Source organism: Rhinatrema bivittatum, chromosome 4, assembly GCF_901001135.1.
Source record: "Rhinatrema bivittatum chromosome 4, aRhiBiv1.1, whole genome shotgun sequence".
NCBI lineage: Eukaryota > Metazoa > Chordata > Amphibia > Gymnophiona > Rhinatrematidae > Rhinatrema > Rhinatrema bivittatum.
The window spans coordinates 232,407,592-232,432,084 of NC_042618.1; the positions used below are offsets into that span (position 1 = coordinate 232,407,592).

The 24,493-nt window shown below is 40.6% G+C and overlaps 1 protein-coding gene across 4 annotated transcripts in view; it reads left to right on the top strand.

Annotated features, from left to right (window-relative positions):
* CACNA2D4 (calcium voltage-gated channel auxiliary subunit alpha2delta 4) overlaps positions 1-24,493 on the top strand; it is a 558,520-nt gene that overhangs the window by 43,800 nt on the left and 490,227 nt on the right. For all 4 annotated transcript variants that reach the window (XM_029599894.1, XM_029599895.1, XM_029599896.1 and 1 more), the window contains exons 3-9: positions 4,158-4,274; positions 6,346-6,405; positions 10,461-10,623; positions 15,067-15,198; positions 19,982-20,042; positions 23,298-23,448; positions 24,104-24,178. In XM_029599894.1, the coding sequence (XP_029455754.1) occupies positions 4,158-4,274; positions 6,346-6,405; positions 10,461-10,623; positions 15,067-15,198; positions 19,982-20,042; positions 23,298-23,448; positions 24,104-24,178 (759 nt within the window). The remainder of the gene's footprint in view (positions 1-4,157; positions 4,275-6,345; positions 6,406-10,460; positions 10,624-15,066; positions 15,199-19,981; positions 20,043-23,297; positions 23,449-24,103; positions 24,179-24,493) is intronic.

Here is a 24,493-nt window from a genome sequence, read left to right on the forward strand (position 1 = left end):
CTCAGGAGTCTGCAATCATGCAAGTTGGATGCGAAGCCAGAGTGACTTGCATCCAGCTTCCTTTTGAACACAGCAGGTCCTGCTAACCACATTCTTTTTTTCCTTCTCTGGAACTGACAGCGTACACATAGTTCCCATTTCTGAAAACAGCTATTTCATTTGATAAAAGTCCAGCTATCAACAATTGTTGAGTCATACTACATAATCCATGCCGAGTGATGGTACAAAGGGTCAATGCCAACTCGCATTTTTCGAGCCTGATGCTGAGTCACAAGAATGCAAAGGTCAATGTCAAGTCACAATATGGTAAGCCACCACATGGTTTCCATGGAAACAGGTGTGACTTTTCTCATTTAATTGATTTTTCCCATTTGTGGCAATCACTGTTACCAAAATATGTGTTTGACTGGACAGATCCCAAGATCCTCATCTGTCAGAACAGAGGCTTCACAAGCTGTAATAATTATAAGTGGATCAAAAGGAGGAGGGAGTTTGCTATGTGTGACTTGACTGCAAATCAACCTGTCGGATGCATTTAACAAACATGGAATATTTTACAAAGCAAGTCCCCCTTTATCAAATAATGTGAGGTCTAATTTGAGAAATGTTAAATTAATCTAGCAATCTCCTTTTTCACTGATAACTTCCAACACCCTTTACATAGTGCCAGTCTCCCTTTAGTTTCCACATACACTTACTAAGCCCTCTCCTCTAAGCTCCTTCCTCCCTACAGGGCTTTTTTTGTACATATCCGACCTAAGAACCATATTGAAAAATCTAAATTGTTGTGGTAGCATATCTTTATTTATTTATGCATTTCTTATATACCGTGATTCAGAACACAAGGAATATGGTTTACATATTCAATCAATAAAAATAAGAAATAGAAAATACAATAAAACATCAATAAAATAAGATAAAAGAATAAAAGCTAGATAAATATTACAATGAATAGAAAATCCTTAAAACTAGATTTCTCATGTGGATTGCAGCCTTATATAATATCCTAGTTATGAGTTCCATATGCTTGTTGAAACCACCACGACTTTAATTCCTTCTTGAATCGTTTCAGATCATCCTGCATTCTCAAGCTTAATGGTAAACTGTTCCAAAGTTTCAGTCCCGCAACCAAAATTGCCCTTTCTCTCACCTCGCTTAAATGTGCTGTTTTAATATTAGGTATCATTAACAATCCTTTATTAGAAGACCAGAGTTCTCGTTGAGGCACATGCATTTTGATGGTAGTGTTCAGCCAATTGGTTTTATCTTCATGTATGATCTTATGGATCACTGATGAAGCAAGAGGGTAGGTGATCTAAGAACGCCGTGTGGGCAAGTAGTGGATTAGACACCAAATGATGTCCAAAAATTCCTTTATTTGAATGGAGACACAAGATTCATAGGGCGATAGTATGAATCTTGTGTCTCCATTCAAATAAAGGAATTTTTGGACAACATTTGGTGTCTGATCTTATGGATCATACATAATGTTTTAAGTTTGGTTGCCGCTTGAATACAGAATCAATGTAAAGATTTCAATATTGGGGTAATATGTTCTCTTTTCTTTGTATTTGTCAGAAATCTTGCGACTGTATTCTGAATCACCTGAAGCGGTCGTAAGGTTGATTTAAGAAGTCCCAACATTACCGAATTACAATAATCAATCCCTGTAAATAGTAATGTTTGTAAAACATATCTGAAGTTTTTAGAGAGAGCAAAGGTTTTAAATGTTTCAATAACCTCAATTTACTAAAACACTCCTTAACTACTTTGGATATATGCGCTTTAAAATTTAGTTCATAATCAATAGTCAGGCCTAAATTCCTGGTTGTGTCGGTTAATTCAAAACAAGTTTGATCATCCAATTTTATTAGCTTTTTTTCTAGATTAAAATTTTTCCTATCTAAAATCATAAAAACGGATTTATCCAAGTTTAGAACCAATTTCATTTGAACAAGAAGTTGACTTATTATTGTCAAGTACATATTAACCATCTTAAAAGTTGATTCAATATTGCTCTCTATAGGGAATATCAACTGGATATCATCCGCATATATATAATAAGTTAGACCCAAACCAGTCAGCAGGTGACAAAGAGGCAGTAAATACACGTTAAACAGGGTAGCGGATAATGCTGAACCTTGTGGTACTCCTGCGGTTAATTTTATCTTGTCGGACAGCGAATTATTAATTTTAACAGAGAAGGTTCTATTTTCTAAAAACGATTTAAACCAGGTTAATGTGTTACCTTCTAGACCTATATCATGAAGCCTATCTATAAGAATTTTATGATCTACCGTATCAAACGCTGCCGACAAATCTAACATTACAAGTACAAAACTCTGACTTCTATGGAAACCTCTTAGAACGAAGTCTGATAAGGATAATAAAAGTGTCTCAGTGCTAAACAATCTACGAAAACCATGTTGTGCGGGATAAAGAATATCATTATTTTCCAAGTGTTCACTCAATTGTTTATTTACTACTTTTTCAATAAGTTTCGCCAACAAACATAAATTTGAAACTGGTCTGTAATTATTTAGTAACATAGGGTCCAAATCAGCTTTTTTCAGAACAGGTTTTATGACTGCATTTTTTTAACAGGGTCGGTATTGTTCCTTCCAAGAGGGATTGATTAATAATAGATTGCAAAATGGTACTAATTGAGTCAATACATTGTTTTAGGATTGAAGTATTAATTATATCTAAAGGGTGTTTAGCTGGATTGTCTTTCCGAATCAGATTTTCCGTTTCAATTTTTGTTATCTGTTCAAATTCTGTTCAAATTTCCTAAAACCAACTCAATGCTAAGATGGGCAGTATTTTACAGCACTGTAGAAATATCTGAACTTTCTACAGAATGCAGAGGCAAATGAATGAGTTTGGGCAATGAAGACCAGTCTGAGCCATATCATGTATTGCCTGGACTTTTATTAGATGGCAGAACAGGACGCTTGTGCTAATAACCCTTTAAAGATCTTGCCAAGAGCTGCCTTATAGCTATGGGTTTATAGTAGCAGTTTTCAGTCTCAGAGTAATGGAAGGTTTGTGGGTGATCACAAGATGAAAAGTGAGACAACCTGGCTTAAGTTTGCTGACGTGTTCTGAATGTGCGGTAAAGACACAAATCACAGTTTAAGGAAATCCATTTAAGTAATGATAGGAAAAGCCAAATTTAAGCGCTGGTGCAGGGCACAGAGCCTCTATTGAAATTCAAATGCATGGGTCCTGAATAACCCAAACCAGAGTATGCGTTTTTTATTTTTTTACATCCAGGTGGTGTGAGAACCAAACTTTTATAGATGAGCACCTGAGATTTCTAAATTTTAGAAGTACTGTCTTGACATCAAATTTTAGCAGACACAAAATCCTTAAGCGCTTGGAATTCAAATATGAAGAATTCACAGACTGTCTTTTTGTTGTGTATAATCCCACTGTCTACAGTACAAGGTCCAGTTGCAAGCTGTCCGTGGTGGTTGCAGGACCACAAAACTCTGGAGAGTCTTTACCTTGTGTATTTTGCAGGTGCGAAGTACACAGTGTAAGGCAGGCCCTGGGGATTTCAAAATTAAGTCCCACTCCCTGCGCATACTTTGTGTCAACTACAGCACTGCATCTTTTCCTCACACTGGGGAGGGGGCATTTTCAAGAGTAGTTCCCTCCTCCTCCTACTGTTAAACACTCCTTTACCCACAGATATCCCTTTTGAAAATTGGCCCCTTTATGTAATAAACACTATGGAGGTAATTTTCAAAGGAGTTGCGCACGTAAAAATAGCAATTTTCAGAAGCCCATTTACATTTGCAAATCCTTTAGAAAGTTGCCTTCTTTGTGTTGAATGACTATGTAGTGTGTACATATGTCATGTATTTTTGTATTCGTGCGCATCTGAAATTTGTGGTGGTGTTTTTTGTTAATTTTCAAGTGAGCCTGAGGGGCCCACTTCATAATTTTCATATGGTCACACACTGGGATGATATTTGCCGATTTAAAGGCCAAATGGATCACTTACTGACCAGTCCGTGTTTTGTTGATGAATAAATTCTTGATGCCCAATTTCAGAGTCTCTGCATAAAAGGTTTGAATCTGGCCTGGAGCTATTATCCTTTTAAAATTAAAAAAAAAAAAAAAATAAAAAAAATTTTCTTTCTTGACAGAAGTACAAAGATGTTGAGCCATCGCTGAAGATCAAAGAGGTGAATGGCTTGGAGTTGGTGAAAAAGATCTCGGAGGAGATGGCGAACATGCTGCGTAGTAAAGTAGAAGCTGTAGAGGTAGGACCTATGGGATACTAGACGGCAAACCCAATCTACACCAAGATGCAGGGAGAGGTTCTGGCAGTAAAGTAGCTAAAATCTAATTAAAGGAATTGGGGGCATTCTGAACTTGAAATCTTGTCCTTACCTTAGTCTTTCTGATAGTGGGTGCACTTCCTGCTTATGAGCTCATTTTTTATAATATTTTTTCCAGATAAAAAGAAAAAAAATACACACACAGCTTTTAATTCCTATAATTTTTTAAAATAGAAATAGGCTTCGTGGGAGCAATTTTGAGTAGCCCACGTAGTTAAAGTTCAGGTGCTTCTTCTATCTATAATTTTATAAAGGGAATCTATGTAGGAAGTTTCCCTTTTGAGAATTAACTATTTTTTTTATCAATTTGACATGTAATATGTTTATATATAATCTATATTTTTATCTTTTACTGATACATCCAGAATTCAGAAACCCAGGAACAACTGGATAACTGTGGGCTCTGGCAGAATAAGGGCTATGATGAAAAGTCACCCATCTGATACCCCTATGTATTAGGGATGTGTATCATTTTTTTGACAAATTAAAATATTGTACGATATTTCCTAATTCGTCATGTATCGGGATTCCCCGAAAATAATAGGAAAACCCCACAAAATTTCATGTGGTTTTCTTATTTTTGGGGGGGAGAAAGGGCACACAGGAGCCCCCCCCCAAAAAAAAAAAACTTGCCTAAAATCCCTGGTGGTCCAGTGGGGGTCCCGGGAGCGATCTCCCGCTCCCGGGCCATCAGCTTCCAGTAAACAAAATGGTGCCGGTGGCCCTTTGCCCTTGCCATGTGACAGGGGCCATCGGTGCCATTGGCCGGCCCCTGTCACAGGGTAGGCGCAATGCATGACCCGTGCCGTTTAAGATGGCGCCGAAGAGCTTGAAGATCTTAAATATGTATACCATGGAGAGGAGGTGCAGGGGAGATATGATACAGACCTTCAGATATCGGAAAGATTTTAAAGATGAACAATCGACAAACCTTTTCCAGTGGAAAGAAATCAATAGAACTAGGGGTCATGTAACGAAACTCCAGGGAGGACAACTCAGAATCAACGTTAGGAAATATTTCTTCATGGAGAGGGTGGTGAATACCCTACCGGAGGAGATGGCGAAGACTAAATCTGTGAAAGATTTCAAAGGGGCATGGGATCCCTAAAGGTTAGAGGATGGAAATGAAGAGAACAGTGCATGGTGGTAACTTGCTGGTGTGGCGGTTATTACCCTTAAACAATAAGGCTGATACTTCTGATGCAACTCCAACATTGCTCTCTGCTTCAACGGCAAGAGGGAATGGAAATTTGGACTTGGACAGCAACCAGCAAGGGTCCTGACATTGAAGGTTTTGGGGGGAAACTAAATATGGGGGTGACCTGTATGGCACGGCAGATGCTACGCGGCAGACTGGATGGACCGGTTGGTCCTTTTCTGCTGTCATTTATCTCTGTTTCTATGTAAGCCACTTTGATTTTACCTAGAAAAGATGGTAGAGCAAGAAATGAAATATAATAATAAAAGCAGCTACATAATTTCAATCTGCTGTTTGGACAATGGGGGAAATAAAATAGTGCCCATCCTTTTCGGAAATGCCAAGAACATGTTCTGTTTTACTTCCCCTGACTTAATCCATGTACAAAGGGGCAACCGTGATTAATGCACCTACTCTTTAGAATTTTGTATTCTGAGGGGGAGTTTTTCCTAGAAACTGATAGGACTATCTTCCCTTGCTCTCAACTCTGTAACCACGTAGAAACCTCAGGCTCAGCTGTATCTTTGCTACATGTCAGTGCGCACCTTCATGTGCACACTCACAGTATGAAGGCTTTATTTTACTACTAGTCCCTTATATTCGACGTCCCATTTCTGCTAGTCTAACACTTTTGTAACCATCAGTGCACTTAAGGGCCTTCAGAATACACTGAATTTTGGCTTTTTAAATTAGATTTATTAAAGGACGTGCATCTTGTCTGTACCATGGTTGGAGTTCCTTGCATTTTAATTTGATTTAAAACCACTTTTATCCTTTTTCTATTTTTATGATTAGAGACTAGTAGAAGCGGCAGAAGAAGCAGACCTCAACCATGAATTCAACTCTTCCTTAGTGGTAGGTGTAAAGCCTTTTTTTTTTTTTCTTTTTACAGAGACTTCTGTTTTTATAGGTCAGTAAATGTGCCCATCCTACAACTAACTGTTGTCCCCATGTTCCCATTTCTGTAGCTTATTGCTAGTGTGAAGGAACTGGGAACAAAAACATCACGGGCAGGCAGACTCAGTCACCTCTCATCTGCTGTAACAGATATAAGAACATAAGAATTGCTATGCTGGGTCAGACCAAGGTCCGTCTCCTTTCTTCAACAGTGCCCAGTAGCAGATTCCGTAAAGTAGATCTAATTCCTGTGACTCGTAACCCAGAGATAGCAAAGGTTTTTTCTTTAGTCTACTGGCTAGTAATGTGTTATGGACCTTTCCTCCAGAAACTTGTCAAAACCTCTTTCAAGCTTAACCATGTCCTCTGGCAACAGATTCCCCTGCTTGATTGTGCGCTGACTGAAAAAGTATTTTCTACGATCTGTTTTGAATCTGCTGGCTACTAGTTTCATGGAGTGTCCCCTTGTTTTAGTGTTATTTGAAAGGGTAAAATACTGTTCTTTATTTACCTGTCCCACCCCACTCGTGATTTTACAAAGTTTAATCATACTCCCTATCAGACGTCTCTTTTCTGAGCTGAAAAGACCTAACCTGTCGCCTCTCATAGGGGAGCCCTGCCATTCACTTTTTAATTTTTGTTGCCTTCTTATTCACCTTTTCTAGTTCTGCTATGTCTTTTTTTTTTTTTTTTGACATGGGGCGACCAAAACTGCACACAGTACTCAAGGTTTGATCGCACCCTAGTGTGATACAGAGGCAGTTTGATGTTTTCCATTTGACTCTCCATTCCTTTATGGATCATTCCTAACATTTGCTTTGCTTTGCTGACCACCGCCATGCTCTGAGCAGAGGATTTCAGTGTATTGTCCACAAGGACTCCAAGGTCTTTTCCCTGGGTGGTGACTCCTAATGCAGATCCCAGCATTGTGTGCCTGTAGTTGGCATTAATTTTCCCTATGTGCATCACTTTGAACTCTTCCTCATTAGGCAACTGAATGGTAGCTGAAGTTTTAATCTCCCGGTCTCACTAGGTCCCTTTATCTGCTCGCTCTCTATTCCAGAGATCTCACTGTCTAGGAAGAAGGAAATCTAACCTTTGCTAGTGCTGTCACTGAAGGTGGTTAATCGTGCACATGTAAAGAAAGCATTAAAGATGGGTAAAATATTCTGATCTAAAATTCTGCGCTTAAAGGTGAATTTTTTAAAAGCCCGGCGCGTGCCGAAACTAGGGGATGCACAAAGAAGTCGGGGTTGCGTGCACCAACCGTATTTGAAAAAGTGCCCAGCTACATGCGTAAATGCCGCAGCGCCCACGCTTCAAACCTTTCTGTAAAGGGGTGTGATGTGGGTGTTTTGGGGGCATGGCCAAGGAATGTGCACGTAAATACTTCTGCGCCCCAGCACACGCAAATCAAGGTCTCCTGCCACGTAACTTTACTTCCGCTGTGGATGAAGGGTAAGTTATAAGTTAAAAGGATCGAGCCATTTCCGAGGGGTTTAAAGGGTCCGGGGTAACTGGGGAGAGTTCAGGCTATCAAACCGGAGGGGGTTGGAGGACCTTGCTGATAACGGGATGAAATGGTAAACTGGGAATGGTGTGGGCATGCGCCCCTTTGAAAATCCTGCAGTTTGCAAGGTAGAAGCGGGATTTGTTTGCCCACTTAAAATTAGGCGCACATGGCCAGGCACACGCGCAAATATATGTCTGCATGCCGGTTCGAAAGGTACCTTCCCAATGTGGAAATTCTTGTTCACAATCATTGAATTGCAAAAAAAAAAAAAAAAAAAAATCTAGGAGAAATGTCCAGGTATTTAGCAAATTTCCTGTGAGGTTTGTTTTTTTTCTAGGATTGCCAAGGGTCACAAAAAAAAACAAAAAACCCCAAACAAGAAAACTCTTCCTCGCTGGTAAATCCCATATTAAGGGGATCATTTTATAACTTCCTGTTTTGGTACTTTTTACCCATAGTCTCTGCACCAATTTTCAAAGGGAAATTATATGCGTACTTTTCCCTTTGAAAATTATCCCACCAAAACTACCTGCACACATTTTATACCTACTAAGGTAGTCCTAAATTGTGATTATATTATTTATTTATTTTTTAAATGAGCGAAAAATAGACACACAATTTTGAAAATGGCAAAGCATGCTCCTAATTCTAAATCCCATCTCCACCTCATGGCCCAGCCACCTCTTCAGACTGTAGGGGAAACGGCCCTCCATGTGTACTTTTTGCTTGTGTATCACATGGGCAGTTTTGTAACTTCCTTTTTCCACAAGCAAAGCATGGTTTCACCTGCAGAAATGGCTTTTAAATTGATCCTCTGTGAGGGCGGTTTTCAACCTGCCCACGGACATGACAAGACACAGGGCGTGTCTTAACTGCAGACATTGCATCCATTTTTTTTTTTAAAAGAAAACCTTCCCTTTTGAAAAATTGCCCAAGGAAAGGTACCCGCCCAGCTTTAAACTCGTTCCTTTTTGTGCTGATTAATTTTCTGGGTGAAGTTACCTGCATGCTTTTAAAAATGTAAAAAGTGTGCCTAGGCTCGCAAATCCCTCTTCAAACCTGCCACTAGGAATCTTGTGATTTTTATCCACACGTAGAGTGGGCTATTTTCAAAGACCCCATTTCCACTGGTAAAACAGTTTGTTTTTTTTTACCTGCAGAAATGGCTTTGAAAATTGCCCTTCTAAGTGGGCAATTTTCATATTACTTGCATAGCCGCAGAGTCCATGGCCACTTGCTGCCTGCACCAGTTTTTAAAGAAAAAGTATGCACATAACTTTTTTGATTTTAAAATTTGCCCTGGGAGGAAAAAAAAATATTGGCAAAGATTGGCATTTGCTTTTTCTGCAGATTGTTTTCTGACCAAAACTACATGGGGCGTATTTTAAAAGGGTTACGCGCGTAATCCTTTTAAACCCCTCCTGCGCTCGCTGAGCCCATGTCCCGGGGCTCGAAAAAAGGGGCGGAGCATGGGCGGGCAGGGTCTTGGCCAGAGGCCTCCAAAGGCCCGCTAGGCAGAGGCAGGCGCAACTTAAATAATAAAGGTAGGGGGGGATTTAGGTAGGGCTGGGGTGGGGGGAGGGGGGAAGAAAGTTCTCTCCGAGGCTGCTCCGATTTCGGAGCAGCCTCAGAGGGAACGGGGAAAGCCATGGGGGCTCCCCTAGGGCTCGACGTGCACAAGGTGCGTCGTTTTCTCCTCATACCAAACCCGTATGGGTAAAGTATGAGGGTTGGGGAAGTATGCGTGTGCATGTACCCAAATAAAGGGCGAGCAATTTTCAAATAGCTGATCTGACACGGGTAAAAAACACTTGGAAATTGCCCTCGAAGAGGAGAGTGTTACAGTGCTCTGCAATTGCAATCTATTTTTCTCTATTTCTAGTTGCCATTGCTGCAGCCATGCTGCTATTTAAGAAACTTTTTTTTTTTTTTTTAATTTTCTCACAGAAGTTTTTAGATTCTGCAATTTTACTCAGGAAGAAGGTGTAAAGGAAATTCACATTTTGATGTATGGATCCTTTCTGAAATTAAAATAAAAAGAAAATCTTTCACTGAAAGTCATGGAGTGGAAGGTTTAAAAAGAGGTTGTTTTTTCGAAATAAAACTAGTTAGATTTGGGTTCATTTCTTGCCTTTAGCCTTCAGTTCCCCAGATCAGCCGTGCCTGGGGCTGCTATAGAAGCAGCATTCGCAGGTCCCCCATCCCCCACCCCGGAGTGGGGGGAGGGGAATCATAGCCACTGAGGAATGGTAGCATCTAGTGGTTGGATTTCAGACTGGAAAGAGCCCTGGGTCATTTTCCCTGACCAAGGACCATTGCTGCAATAACAGGACTAAAATTAAGTTAGAAGGTGGCTCATGGTGCCAGTTCCCATCCCTGGTTCTGATTTGCGCTGTAAGCCCAAAAAGGAAGGAAGGAACTGGCTCAAAATCTTATTTGTGTAAGAAATAGGCATGACATGGCTTTTATTCATATCTTACTGTGTTCTCATTTCCTTCAGTTCGAATATTATAACTCGGTCAGAATTAATGACAAGGATGAAAATGACAATTACGTAGAACTTGGGAATGAATTCATTCTGGAACCCAATGAGCACTTCAACAACCTACTGGTGAACACGACCCTCAGCAACGTGCAGCTCCCAACCAACGTCTACAATAAAGGTAATTGGATGGAGGTGGACGAAGGTTGTAAGATTCCATTTCAATTTACCTCTCTGCTCTTCTATGAAGAACAGAGAGGTTTCTGGCATCACTATGGTTGCAATTTTGCTCTTTTCATGTCCTAGCCTCTCTGATATATTTGTTTAAAAGTTCTTCTGGTCTGTACATTCAAAGCCCTGAGCAGTTTACAAGAAGAAACATTCATAATCGTAAATTAACATAACACGAACATCACCAACATCATGTGAAATGACTATGCCAAATCCATAGAATCTGTATCAAGAAAATAAATGCAAACGCATACCAGTTTCCATGCCTAACTCTTCACTATAACATTAGCTCATAAAAACTTGCTCAAGCAAATAGGTTTTTAATATTTTTGTTTTTATTTCTCTCCATACAACAATATTCTGATTTCCTTAACTGACCTTTTAGGTTCTCCAGTAGTGGTCACTGAAGAAGAGAACCAAGTAAAACTGTCCAGGCTCTCTTTGCATACACTTCAAGCTGTAAGGTAGAATTGTTTGTACTCTTCCTCATGGATATTGGTGATTCAAGTAGTGTAACCTATTACGTAGAATGAGAAGTTTCAGTGACCTCTACTTAGGAGGAGGTTAGAATTGCACTGCATGTGTTAAAAGAAAATATGTATTTACATATACTTTTTACATAATTTTAAAAATGTGCATTTCATATTTTGACAAGTTCTATTTTATGGATTTCTGTGAGGACTGTTTTCAAAGAGGTAGGCACTGAACTTAGGGAGGTAGGCATTAAATTGCTCCCTTTGAAAATTGACTAAGGAGCCTATATCTACTAGGTGTCTAAAAGTGGATGGCTATGGGGCAGATTTAGGCAAGGGAAAAAAAGAGGAGTCATACAGCTGTGGTTTTTGTAACTGCTTTTTGCTACTAGAGAGAACTAGTTTGAACACAGCCCAGTGTTTCTTTCCCTTACTCTATCTCCACTAGCACTTTTTTTTTATTGGAGCATGACACTATCCTGTGCTACCTGGTGCTCTTTTACATGTACGTGAGGCACGTCAGTTTTTGTTGGAGCGGAAGCTTTAGAACAAGGGTCATAATATCGGAGTGGAAGTGGGTAGACTCGGGGGTACAGTAAGGAAGAACTTGTTGACAGAAAAGGGTGATGGATATATGGCATCACTTGTGGTGGTGATGGAGGGGGGATAAAACATTTTCTGAAATTCAAGAAGGCACGCGATGAGCACAGAGGATACTGAGCAGGTGAGAAAGCATAGGTAAGTCAGAGATCAGTTATGGTGTTGCAGTAGGTAGGGGAAATGGGCAGGCTTGGTGAGCTTGTTTCTCTGTCTGAAGTCATGATTGTAGAAGATCCTCGTTGAAAACAGTTCACAGAGATGCCCATTTTCAAAGGGTTTAGATGCCTGACTGTGAATTTTCAGGAGCTGCCCATACTTAGATGCCTAAAAACTGACCATTGCCAGGGTTTGGGGCCAGGTTAAGGAAAGGAAAGTTGGGCACCCAGTATAGATTTTCAGTGCTAGGTGCTTAACTTAGGCAGACATATCTAGATGCTGCACTAAATCTGGCTGCTCCAGATCTCCCTACTGCCTGAATGTAATATTAATTAAATAAATAAAAAACAAACAAAAAAAAAAAAAACACCTTGCCCACGCTCCTTGCCTCTTCACAGGCACAAAGAAAAAGTCTGTTGGGAAAATATAAACATTGAACACAAAAAAGGCATACATAAAATAAAATAATAAATATACTAAAATGCAACAGAATATACCATCTAACAGAATCCAGCAATCTACTGAAATGCACTGCAGAAAACCTATGCTTTAAGCTGCTTACAAAATATACAAAAAAAAAATAAATCACTATTTCCTAACTGTGCTATAATGTTGGGATCTTGAAGGGTTGGTCTGACCTTGATGTTGGGACGGAGGGGGGGGAGGGGGCCTGCGGCTGGAGGGATTTGGCCTTCATGGGATTGATGGGATGAAATCCTCCGTGCTTTCCGACCCTTTCACTTTGGCAGAGTAGCAAAGGGAATTTTGATATACGCTGCTGGCATGCTGCACTTTTTAGGATGAATTTTAAAAGGCAGACGACGGGCATTAATTAGGGATGCTAGAATAAGCTGGGCTTGCATGTGCCGAGCGGATTTTAAAAAGCCACCTAGATATGTACATCTCCAAAGTTTTCGAAAAGGGGTGAGGTATGTTCTGGGTGGGGCATGGGCATTTAGGGACGTGCACCAGAGATAGGCACCTAAACACTTATGCGCCTGGGCGTGTGCCCAGAGCCCCTGCCGCATAAGTTTACTTCTGCTACAGAACATGTGTAAGTTAAGAAATAAAGAAAATTAGACAGATCTGCGGGGTTTTAAGGGTTGGGGCTAACTGGGAGGCATGAAGGCTACTAAACTAGGGGGGGGGGGGCGTAGAGAACCTCTCTCTTAACTGGGCAAAATGGGGATGAACTGATAAAAACAGGAATGGCATCAGCGCGCCCCCTTTTTAAAATCTCCCGACTTACCCAGTAGAAGCGAGATTTGTGAACCCATGCACGCGTCTGCTTAACATTCAGCGCACATGCGCGCGCGACCAGGCTGTTTAATAACATGCGCGCATATACGTTCGCAAGTTCTAAAATAGCCGCGTCCCTGGGCGAGGGCCGACGTACGTGTGCAAATGTGCGCCGGTTTGAACGTTACCGTCCCTGTGTTTGCCTGCATCCTTTCTGGTGTACCTGCTTAAAGTGGCTTCGTTTTAGCGAGTACGCCAACAAAAATTTAGCGCATCTCGGATTTAGACGTTTTTAGCACGTGCGTGAAAATGTTACTGACCCGCGTGCTAAAATGTTGTTTAGCTTGCATTTCAATGCTTAGGCCCCTTTAGAACAAATAATGGGAAAACACATTTCAAAGTGACACATTCAATTTAGCAGCTGCCACGGTACATGTTGGGCTAGGGGGGAAGTGAATGTGCAGAGAAGGTTCCTTTTTTGCTCACTTGGAGGATTGATCGTTTCTACAGTATAGCAAGCCTGCATTCCTGTCACCCGACTCGACAGATCTGAGCTCTTGCTGAAAGACATGCTGTGAAGCTTCAGCCCTCCTTTCTCACTCTCTTCCACGTTTGCTTTTGTACTGAATTACAGGACTTTATTACTGTTATCAATAATTATTATTTGCTCTTTGGGCATGTTCACTGCAGATCGGAGATCTGTTGGTGTTTTGTTCTGTAGTGATGAAGCTTTGGAGATATTATCATGAAATCCAGACTGGGTTTTCAGACAGACAACTGCAAGATACAAAATGTATTGAATTAAAATGAGGCATAAGAAATGTAAGGCATGCCATGTACTAGGTGAGAGGAGGAGGCAGTGAGTCAGGAAAGAATTGTAGATTTTAAAGGTGTCCACAAGCCCGACAGTGTATGGGAAGAGTGTGTCCAACACCCAGTCTAATCTATCATCTGCCTCGGAAACAAATATGTCATATCAGTGGGGAAAACTTGGTTCAATCAATCCACTTCAATGTTTTGCTAAGCCATTGAAAATGTATTTTTTTTCAGAATATTTTTTGATATGCAATCATAACACACTAATGCCAAGCCCATTCAAAATGAATACGACAGTAGTACAGTTAGCCTCGACAGCGGCTGACACTTCGCATACGTGTGTACTGCTTCAGGGGACATTGAAATGAAGACTTATCTACTCTGTCTCACAATCTGTGTGAAAACGAAGGTCTGGCCAGAAACATCAGCTGATGCTGGGGCTAATTGTTCTGTCGTGTATTCATTTTGAATGGACTTGGCATTAGTGTGTTATGATTGCATCACAAAAAATATTCTCAAAAAAATACATTTTCAATGGCTTAGCAAAACATTGAAGTGGATTGATTGAAGCAAGGTTTTCCCCACTGATATGACTGACTTGTTTCTGAAGCGGATGATAGATTAGACAGGGTGTTGGACACACTCTTCCATACGCTGTTGGGCTTGCTGACACCTTTTTATCAACCATTCTTTCCTGACTCGGGTGCCTCTTAACTCTTTGACCCCTGTCTTTCTTGCTGTATCTTAGATTGAAATGAGATAGGGCCCCTCTTGTTTTGCAGTGAGGCCTATATCATGTGCCTAGAATTAAGGCAGCTATCTCTGCACCTAAATATAATTAGTTAACTGGCTAGCACTGAAAATTGGCGCTAGCCAGCTAACTTTCTTTCCTTGACTTAGGCTACTCTTGAGACCACCTGGGATTTGAGCTGCTTAAATGTAGCTGTTCAGAGCCAATACGTTTTCAAAGAGGCCATTCTAGCCGCCTAGCTTGGTTGTGAACCCCCTCCCTGCTCAAATACAACATTCCTGGTATGTCACACCCCCCCCTGGCACGTTCACCTGGCTCTCCCTAGCATTCATTGCTGTTTCCTCTTCTTCTCCGACAGATCCTGATATTTTAAATGGCGTTTTCATGTCCGAGGCCTTGAATCCCATTTTTGTGGAGAACTTCAGAAGGGACCCGACTCTGACTTGGCAGTATTTTGGCAGTTCTACAGGTTTTTTCAGACTCTACCCAGGTAAGAGAACCTTGCAATGTCAACATTCTCTTGCCTACATGCAATACATTGCATGAAAGCACAGCAAAGATACTGAATTTATTTATTTATTTAAGGGGCAATTTTCTGAAGGATTTACACAATAAATCCTGTCTTGTGCTTGTAGGTAGCCTTCTGAATGTCAGGCAGGAGTTTGTGCGAGACAATTTTTGCATGTGCTTTTCCCCGCACTCATGGTGGACATTCTGGGAGTGGCATTGGGGCAGGAAAAGCATTTATATACATACTTTCGCTTTTCTGTATACAGGGACAGTAACTTTGAAACAGCCATGTAGGCATACATGTACGCGCATATGCCAGCTCGAGCCAATGGATGCTGCCATTTTAGAACATATTTGCATATGATATAAAATCAGCTGTATGCATGTACATTTGCGTGCAATTTTTATATGGACACACGCATGTGTGCGCAAATGCCGGCTTTACTGCGTAAGTGGGGGGATTTTATTAGATACATGCATTGACACAATTACCAGGTTTTTGTTTGTTTTTTGTTTTTTTTACCATACTGGGTCAGACCAAGGGTCCATTGAGCCCAGCATCCTGTTTCCAACAGTGGCCAATCCAGGCCACAAGAACCTGGCAAGTACCCAAAAACTAAGTCTATTCCATGTAACCATTGCTAGTAATAGCAGTGGCTATTTTCTAAGTCAACTTAATAGCAAGTAATGGATTTCTCCTCCAAGAACTTATCCAATCCTTTTTAAACACAGCTACACTAACTGCACTAACCACATCCTCTGGCAACAAATTCCAGAGTTTAATTGTGCGTTGAGTGAAAAAGAACTTTCTCAGATTCGTTTTATGTGTGCCCCCCATGTTGAAATGTTTGATATTTATTTTATGTACTGTAAATCGTAATGAACATTTTTGTTAGTTGTGATGTATAAATTGGAGCAGGTGTAACTTTTTGTGCATATGTACTTACACATATGCTTTCGGTTTTCAAAGTATGAATGCAAATTCTGTCCCCACCCCTACTCCACTCCCAGGATTCCTTTTTGCTTTTGTGCATAATTTTATGCATACAAAGCTGCCCTCCACTGCTAGTCAATTTTCAAAAGCCATTTAAATGCATAAAACTGGGGTTTATGCTTATAAATCTTTCTGAAAATTGCCCCCATATGGGCATTTTTCAAATAGGCCAGCTAGGTGGAAAGTCTACGGGCACTTTGTACTTAATTTTTAAATGCAGAATTTAGCAAATTTTGTCACGGGTGCAAAGTAACCATAGATTTTTGCTCCAGATTTTCGTGGGAGTAAAATTTCTATAGAAGAGAACGGGCATCAGTTTGAAGTTACAATCCATGTGCATTATTTGCTGATCTCGACCAAAACATGGCTTCAGGAATGTTTTTCCTCAATCTGGCTACAGATGTGAACACTGGGGAACCCCGAGTGTATTTCTAGCTGAAGTGATGGAAAGCAATTTTCAGACTGCTAATTTCCCTGGTTAAATGACTTTAAAAACTGGCCTCGTAAATTACATATGCACTGAAAGAGAACATGCTGAAATGCACCAGAGTGGCTCTTTCGGCAAATACAAAAAACACGAGTAAAAAGATGCAGTCTCTACTGAAGATGTTCAATAGGAGGATTTAGAAGAAATCAAAAGTTAATTGCTGACGTAGAAGGCAGGACTTTATATATATATATATATATATATATATATATATATATATATATATATATATATATATATATATATATATATATTACTTGAAAGTTGGAGGACCTCTGGATGTCTGTTATGCCTAAAATATATTTATTCTGAGAAGCTTTTAGTGTATTAAGTAGATGATTCAGTTTTGCATTTTATTGTATATGCCAGTAGTTCTCAACCTTTTTTTGGCTGGGAGACACCTGACAGATGGTTCTCACATGCGTGACACTGAACATGTGTCCATCACGGGGCTAAATGTAAACATGCACTTTGCATCCACAGGAATCCCCTCAACCCCCAGCAATGAGTGCAGAGCAGATCTAGGGAATTACCCTGTACAACTCTCCATACAAAAAAGATATTCTGGTTCTGATGACATCTTAGTAAAAGCAAAACAAACTCCCTTTACTACCAGGCACAATAGCCTTCCTTATGAAAAGACAGTAATTTACCACTAATGCATATCCTATTGAGAAAACACAGCAAATAAGATTGATACAAATGCCTACATGCTAGTAAAATACCTCACCTCAGTCACACACCCAGAACTGACCTTCACCAAGTACAGAAAGACCACAAATTATAAATATGGAGACACAAACTGGAATGGAAAACCAAAAAAGCCACTCTGCATGCAGTGCAAACCTGGAGAAATGGAAAGAGAAATATAGCACCTAACAGACTCTCAGGATTTGCAATAATGCACACAAACTAACCTGCATAAAGTTACACTTGTATTATGGAACACAATCAAACAGTAACAACCCTATCTAAGAAATACAACTATTAAACCAAGCCCTATAACTAATACATTTCCTATCAGAATAAGCCAAGCTGCTATAGAGCCCCACACAGAAATAATTGTAAAGCTATACTAAAAATGTTACAAAACAGCTGCTGAACAGAATAATATCCAGCAATTAAAAACTCATAAAAATTGTTAAAACATGTCAAAATATCAAGAAAATATTTCAAAACAGCAGACTGCATAATACCCAATAATTAAAATGGCAGTCAGTCAAGAAAAATAAAATTAAAAAGCCACCTTTACTTACCCTCTCCAGCAACTCTCCTACTCCTTCCAGGCCAATAGCACTCACCAGAAGCAGCAAGGGCTAATGAAGCTCTGTCTTCACAGTCCTCTTCCTTAGCACCCATAACCAGACACAGACACACACACACACACACCTCCAATTAGACCCCATGACCAGTCTCGGTCTCTCACACCAGTCCACCTCCCTGACCAGTCTCTTTCTCTCACACAGAAACACATCACCTCCCTGACCAGTCTCTCTCTCAATCTCACACATGCTCTCTTATATACAAGCTCTCAATCACACACACATGCTCTCGCACCCGTTCACACCCACAGACACAAGCTCTCACCCAGGCATTCATTCATACCCACATACACAAGCTCTCACCAAAACCTCTTCTTCCTTCACTGCAGGGATGGGCTTCAGTTCCTCTGCGGCTTTACTCCAGTGGACCTTCTTTTTTTCACCACCATAGGGATGGGCTCCCATGGTGGCCTCGGGTTGGGTTTCCTCTTCACCACCACGGGGATGATCTCCCGTGGCAGCCTTGCTTCGTTGGGGTTGGGTTTTCCTCTTCGCCGCCACGGGGATGAGCTGCCCGTGGCAGCTTTGCTTTATCTGAGTTCAGCACTGCCATTCCTCCCACCCTACGGCTATGCAATACTTGCCTCACTGGCCAATCAAAGGCTTCCTCTCTTCTTCCTACTGCCACTGGCAGGTAGAAGGGAAGAGGCTTCCAATTGGCCTGCGGGGGCTGGAAAAAGGGAGAAGGAAAGTACAACGGGGCAGTGGGACACTGGGAGACACGACACACCGGTTGAGAATCGCTGGTATATGCTATTTGTATTTTTAGTTCTTTGATATGTGTTGTCTGTTTGCACTGTATTGTTTTATTACTATGATGTGTGGTGTTTGCATGTTTTATATTTATGTTGTTCTGAGAATTAGTCAGAATATAAATTGCTATAATAAATCATTAAAATCAGTAGGACTCATCCCAAACTAATATTCCAGTTCTAAAAAGAAAACCCACAATTTTTCTATCCACAGACATATTTTTTTTTCTCTATTAAGGTTTTGCTTTGCTAGCTTTATATATTTTAAGATAGTCTCACTTGTTTGTCTCATCATAAGAAATCTTGAAGCTCAGCAAAGCAGGTCAAACACTCCCCATTTAAGAAAGTAATTTTATGTGACACCTGCCTAATTTGCATGTAACAAGGATGTGTCAGCATAAGGGTTATAAACTGGTGGTGTGCTAATCTGTAGTGGATTTAGATTTTGGACTTAATTAATCATCTTTCCAAATACAAGCACAAGGCAAATTACAATCAAGTACTGTTGACAGATCCCTGCTCAAGAGGGTTTACAATCCTAAGGGTCTTCTTTATTAAGCTTTTTCTCATAGAGACAAAATGGAGGAAAAGCCTTAGTAAAGGAAGTCCTAAGTTTGTACTCGAGGCAATGGGGATGGTGAATGACTTGCCCAGGGTCACAAAGAGCATTACTTGAAGAAGCTGCATTTGAACCTTGGCTTCACTGGTTCTCAGCTTGCTGCTCTAACTTCACAGCAGTCTTTATAGCATGCACAACATGAGGTAGGAGAGATGATGATCCATTCTTAGAATGGATTATATAGGATTTCAAAGCATTATTGGCTGAAATTTTTAAAGAACGTTCATTTGGCCTCCTAGTTTAAATATGAGACACAAAAAGATAGATCTATTCTCTACTGAAAGCGTGTTTGGCAGGGGAGGGAAATGTTAATTTCCCTTATTAATAATTTCCTTATTTATTTATATTGTAATTAGTTAATTTTCCTCGACTGTTACCTGTAAGGGCCCTGCCCAAAAGTTATTTGTTTTGATGTAAACCGATGCGATGTGTGAACGGCTATCGGTATAGAAGAGACTTTAAATAAATAAATAAATAAATAAATAAAATAAATTTAGGGATGTTAAGAGAGGAAAAGGTAGCAGACAGTTATTCCTAAAGTGGGAGAGATACTTGAATTCCATCTTCACAGATAATTCTGTCTCTTCAGGTATAAAATGGATGCCAGATGACAATGGAGTTATCTCTTTTGATTGCAGGAATCGAGGCTGGTGAGTGTCCTAGATATATTCTGTTTCTTCTAACCCCCATTGTTCCAGCTTCCTGTCCTTGACTATTTATTTATTTATTTATTTTGTATTAGTGGTGGCGTGGGTTAATCAAAATAAATGCTTAAATACCTGCAGCTTGAAGAAAGATCTTTATTTAGATAAAGTATTCACAGTGTAGTAAAAATAGCTTCATAGGAAAACCTTTTGAAAGCACTAAAATATGTGCTTTTCTTCCAAACCATTAGCATCGGAAGCTTGTGTATTTAGTATCTGCAGTGCCACTCGACAGCTGCCAACTAAAACAGAGATTAGAAGCCCTGAGTATCTACAGTTCATGCAATTTCATGTTGGCGTAGAGTGTTTGCTGCTATTCAATTTGTCTTACCACGTGATGGGCTATATGGGATGAGTTATATTAGCTGAAGAATGGTTGGGTCCTCTGACACACCATCTTGTTACTTTGAATATGTTCCTCAGATTGACTGTGGAGACATAGGTTTGGGTTTAAGATGGCTGTGACAAGGTCTTCGTAATTTGGACCAGTCTGAGTGTGTTAAAGTTTTATCTACTTTGGGGATCTATATCATGTTCTCAGGGGTCTTTGGTGACAAAAACAAAAAATCCATAGTAGACTGTATCTTACTGCTTTCAGCTTTAATGTGGCATCCCAAACTGCTCAATTTTAGCTGGCTCGTCTTCTCTATCTGAAGTCACCATCTGAGCTAGCCATCCTTTTGGCAAGGCCTCCTTCCCTCCTCTATGGGCCTACCTGTTTTCTAGGCCTTAAAGGGTGCATGCAACTGGCTTGGGTAGGAAACTTTCAATTTAACTGGCCTTCCTTCTGGTCTGCTTACCTGTTACTCTTTCCCCCCTCCCCCCAATGGGGCATGTATACTCCCTCACACCTGCTTAAAATTAGCAGGAAAATGTAGCACAAGTTCTTACAGCTGCCCAGTAGATTCCCACTTTTATTACAGCTTATAATTATCCAACATTTCTGTTCCTCTTTCTACAGCCTGATTGTGTATTATCATGAAGTCACTTGCTCCTTTTTAAAAGAGGAACTGAAATCGGCTCAGTGTGCTGCAGCAGTAAAAAAAAAAAAAAAAAAAAAGCAAATAGAATGTTAGGAATTATTAGGAAAGGAATAGTGAATAAAATGGAGAATGTCATAATTCTCCATTTTATTCACTCCTCCTTATTTACATTGTACACTTGTATATAATTATCCTTCTCTATCTCTTTTATTTCTTATAATCCCAGTTCATGAACCCTTGTTAATTGTAACTGCTTCTCTTCTCCACGTTTATTTATGTTTTCGGTTCTAATTTTGCACCCCTGTTTTCTGTAAACCGACATGATGAGAACGAGTTCTTGAATGCCGGTATAAAAAAACCTTAAATAAATAAATAAATAAAAATAATGTCTCTGTATTGCTCCATGGTGAGACTGCACCTTGAATACTGTGTACAATTCTGGACGCCGCATTTCAAAAAAGATATAGTTGCACTGGAAAAGGTTCAGAGAAGGGCGACCAAAATGATAAAAGGGATGGAACAGCTCCCCTATGAGGAAAGGCTGAAGAGGTTTGGGCTGTTCAGCTTGGAGAAGAGACGGCCGAGGGGGGATATGATAGAAGGTGAAGGCAGTTAGCGTAGCTGGGTTTGAAAAAGACTTGGATAAGTTCCTGGAGGAGAAATCCATAAACTGCTATTAATCAAACTGACTTAGGGAATAACCACTGCTTTTTACTAGGATTAGTAGCTTGGGATTTATTTAGGTATTTGCCTGGATTGGAAACAGGACGCTGGATATGATGGACCCTTGGTCTGACCCAGTATGGCAACTTCTTATGTTCTTAATTTCTAGTAAAGAGCCATTAAAGGGGGTAATTTTGAATCTCTAAAGGAGGTGGGGGGGGGACGACTGCAAACTCATTTTCAAAGGGAAACACCTCAGAAAATGTAACAGCCATAGAAACAGGACCCAAACCTCTGCACAGATTTTACCTCTGCCCCTTTTGGCTGTGGGTAAAAGTAACAGTGTTGTGAAAAAATGTGATGGGTACTTTTACCAGCATGGGGGAAAAGGTTTGAAAATTGCTCGTAGAGAGGCAGACCTCTATACAAGAACCTACATTCCATCACATCCTCTGTTGTTGTTTTGGTTTTTTTTATTATTAAAACAGTCTGTTAGTGTTTTGGTAAAGAATTAAAAACTTTATTGGCCAAATACTTTGAATAAAAGGAACATTGGTGAGTCCTGGTGCTCCTGCTTCAGCTGAAGGATTGGATGTAAATTCTTAGATATTTAATCCCCTCTGTGCAACCAGGGCTGATTCTAAGAGTGTGGGGGGGGGGCCCGGGACGAATCAGCCAGTGTGGGGCCCCCTTTAACATGTGACACTTGTGCCGCTCTCTCTTTCCCTGGCCCCTGCTGCCAAGTACATTTGTACCTTTCTCCCATCTCCCTCCCTCTCCCATCTTGCCTTTCATGTCAAATCCACATTTCAGCACGCTGCTTTTCTCCTTCTCCTTCTCCTTCCCTTCCTCCTCCCCCCACTGGTGCTTCTTTCTCCTCCTCTTTCTCCCCAATCAGTACACACACTGGTTTCTTCCATGCCCCACTATTGCTTATGCCTCCCTGGCTCTCTTGCTGGCTCTCTCGCTGGCTGTCTTTCCTTCCTTCCTTCCTTTCCCCCCTCCCCCCTCACACAATTCTGGTGCCTTTGTGACCTCCCCGGCATATGATCCTTCTCCTGACCACCTGCAAGCATTAGATGAGGAGAGCAGCCAGCCTTTCTTACATGCTGCTGCCTCCGCTGCCACCTTTCTTCTGGCATCGTGGTCTGAATGCATAGGACCCCACACATTCAGATTTCAGGTGACATCCTGCAGAGGAGGCAATTGCAAGTAAGAATGTGGCCGCTATGCTTCCTGCCAACAACAGGGGGTGGGTGGGAGTTTTCAGCAAGAGTGGGGAGGATCACACACCATGGCTGAACTCTGTAGCTGCAGGGTATGAATTTTGTGGTCTGGGAGTGGTGCCATCATGGGCCGGGGAGATGAGGCCCCCAGCAGGGTCCTCAGTACATCCTCCTCAAGGACAACGCTGTATGTAACATTGGATCATCTTGCCACCCAGCATTACGCAGAACTTCTGAGTGGCAGGTCAGAAAGGATATTGCAACAAAGCTGCCAGAATGCTTCTCCATCGGACATTCATGTTGTATTGGATTGTTCCCCCTTTGTAAAGGTACATCCAAGCAGCTACCTCCCCAAAGGACATTGTGATGCTGGTGGACGTCAGTGGCAGCATGAAGGGTCTAAGGATGACAATTGCTAAACACACAATTGCCACCCTCTTGGACACCTTGGGTGAAAATGACTTTGTCAACGTCATTGCGGTGAGTTGGGACCCCCCTACAAGCAAACCCTTAAGAGGGAAAGGAGGAGGCGAAATAGTGAGTAGCACTTTGCCTTTCGGTCTCAGAAAGTGTAACTCGCAATAATTCTGACATGTTAAGGTCCTAAAATGAAATAATTAGTCCGAGGTTATTCAGTATGACAGTTGATGCAGGCTCCCAGTTCCTCTGTAATAAAGCTAAAATCGAATGTTTTCTATTCAAAGCATCTTGACTATGCATACTCCATACTGAAAATGGATTGAATGGACAGACAAGGTGCTTTTTATTTTGGTACTGGCAGCCTTTCCTGCACTTTTTCTTCTAACTCCAGTTTTTGGCGGATTATTTTTATAAATAAAAGGTTTGTATATTACCAAGTTAGATTTTAAGAGCAAGAGATTCTGAACAGATTTTTCAACATTGTTTGTCCACATCTATCAGTCAACAAATAATTATAAAATAATGTTTTTGTAGTTATATAAGCAGTATCCTAATGTGTAATAATGTATGTGACCTGTGATTGTCTTCTCTCATACAGAAAAATAAGTCTTTATCAAGTTTAAACTCTTCTCTAACCTGATAGGCTAATATGTTATGGTTGCCCCCTATCCTCAGATGAAGGATTCATCATTTACAGGTGTTTTTCTCTCCACAGTACAATGATTACGTTCATTACATTGAGCCTTGTTTTAAGGGCATTCTGGTTCAAGCAGACAGAGATAATCGAGAAGTAAGTACTGAATTGAAAGAAACCTCTTTGATCTTTTTATGTTGGCGTCTGTTGTAGAATGCCATGACTGCAATCCCTTTCCCTTGTGTTTGGGGCCAAATGTCAGATGCCTTGAGTTTTAGCTCTTGAATGTCTTCAGTATCTTGAGATACCTTTCTTTTTTTTGTTTTTGTTTTACCATCTGACCTTCTGTACGTTAACTGTACCATGGAACTTGTCAATGGGGTGCTGAAGATTCTCTGATATCAAGCAGGGCTGAATCACCCATGACATCGTGGGTGACATCACCCGACTGTACCAAATGAACTCCTTGCT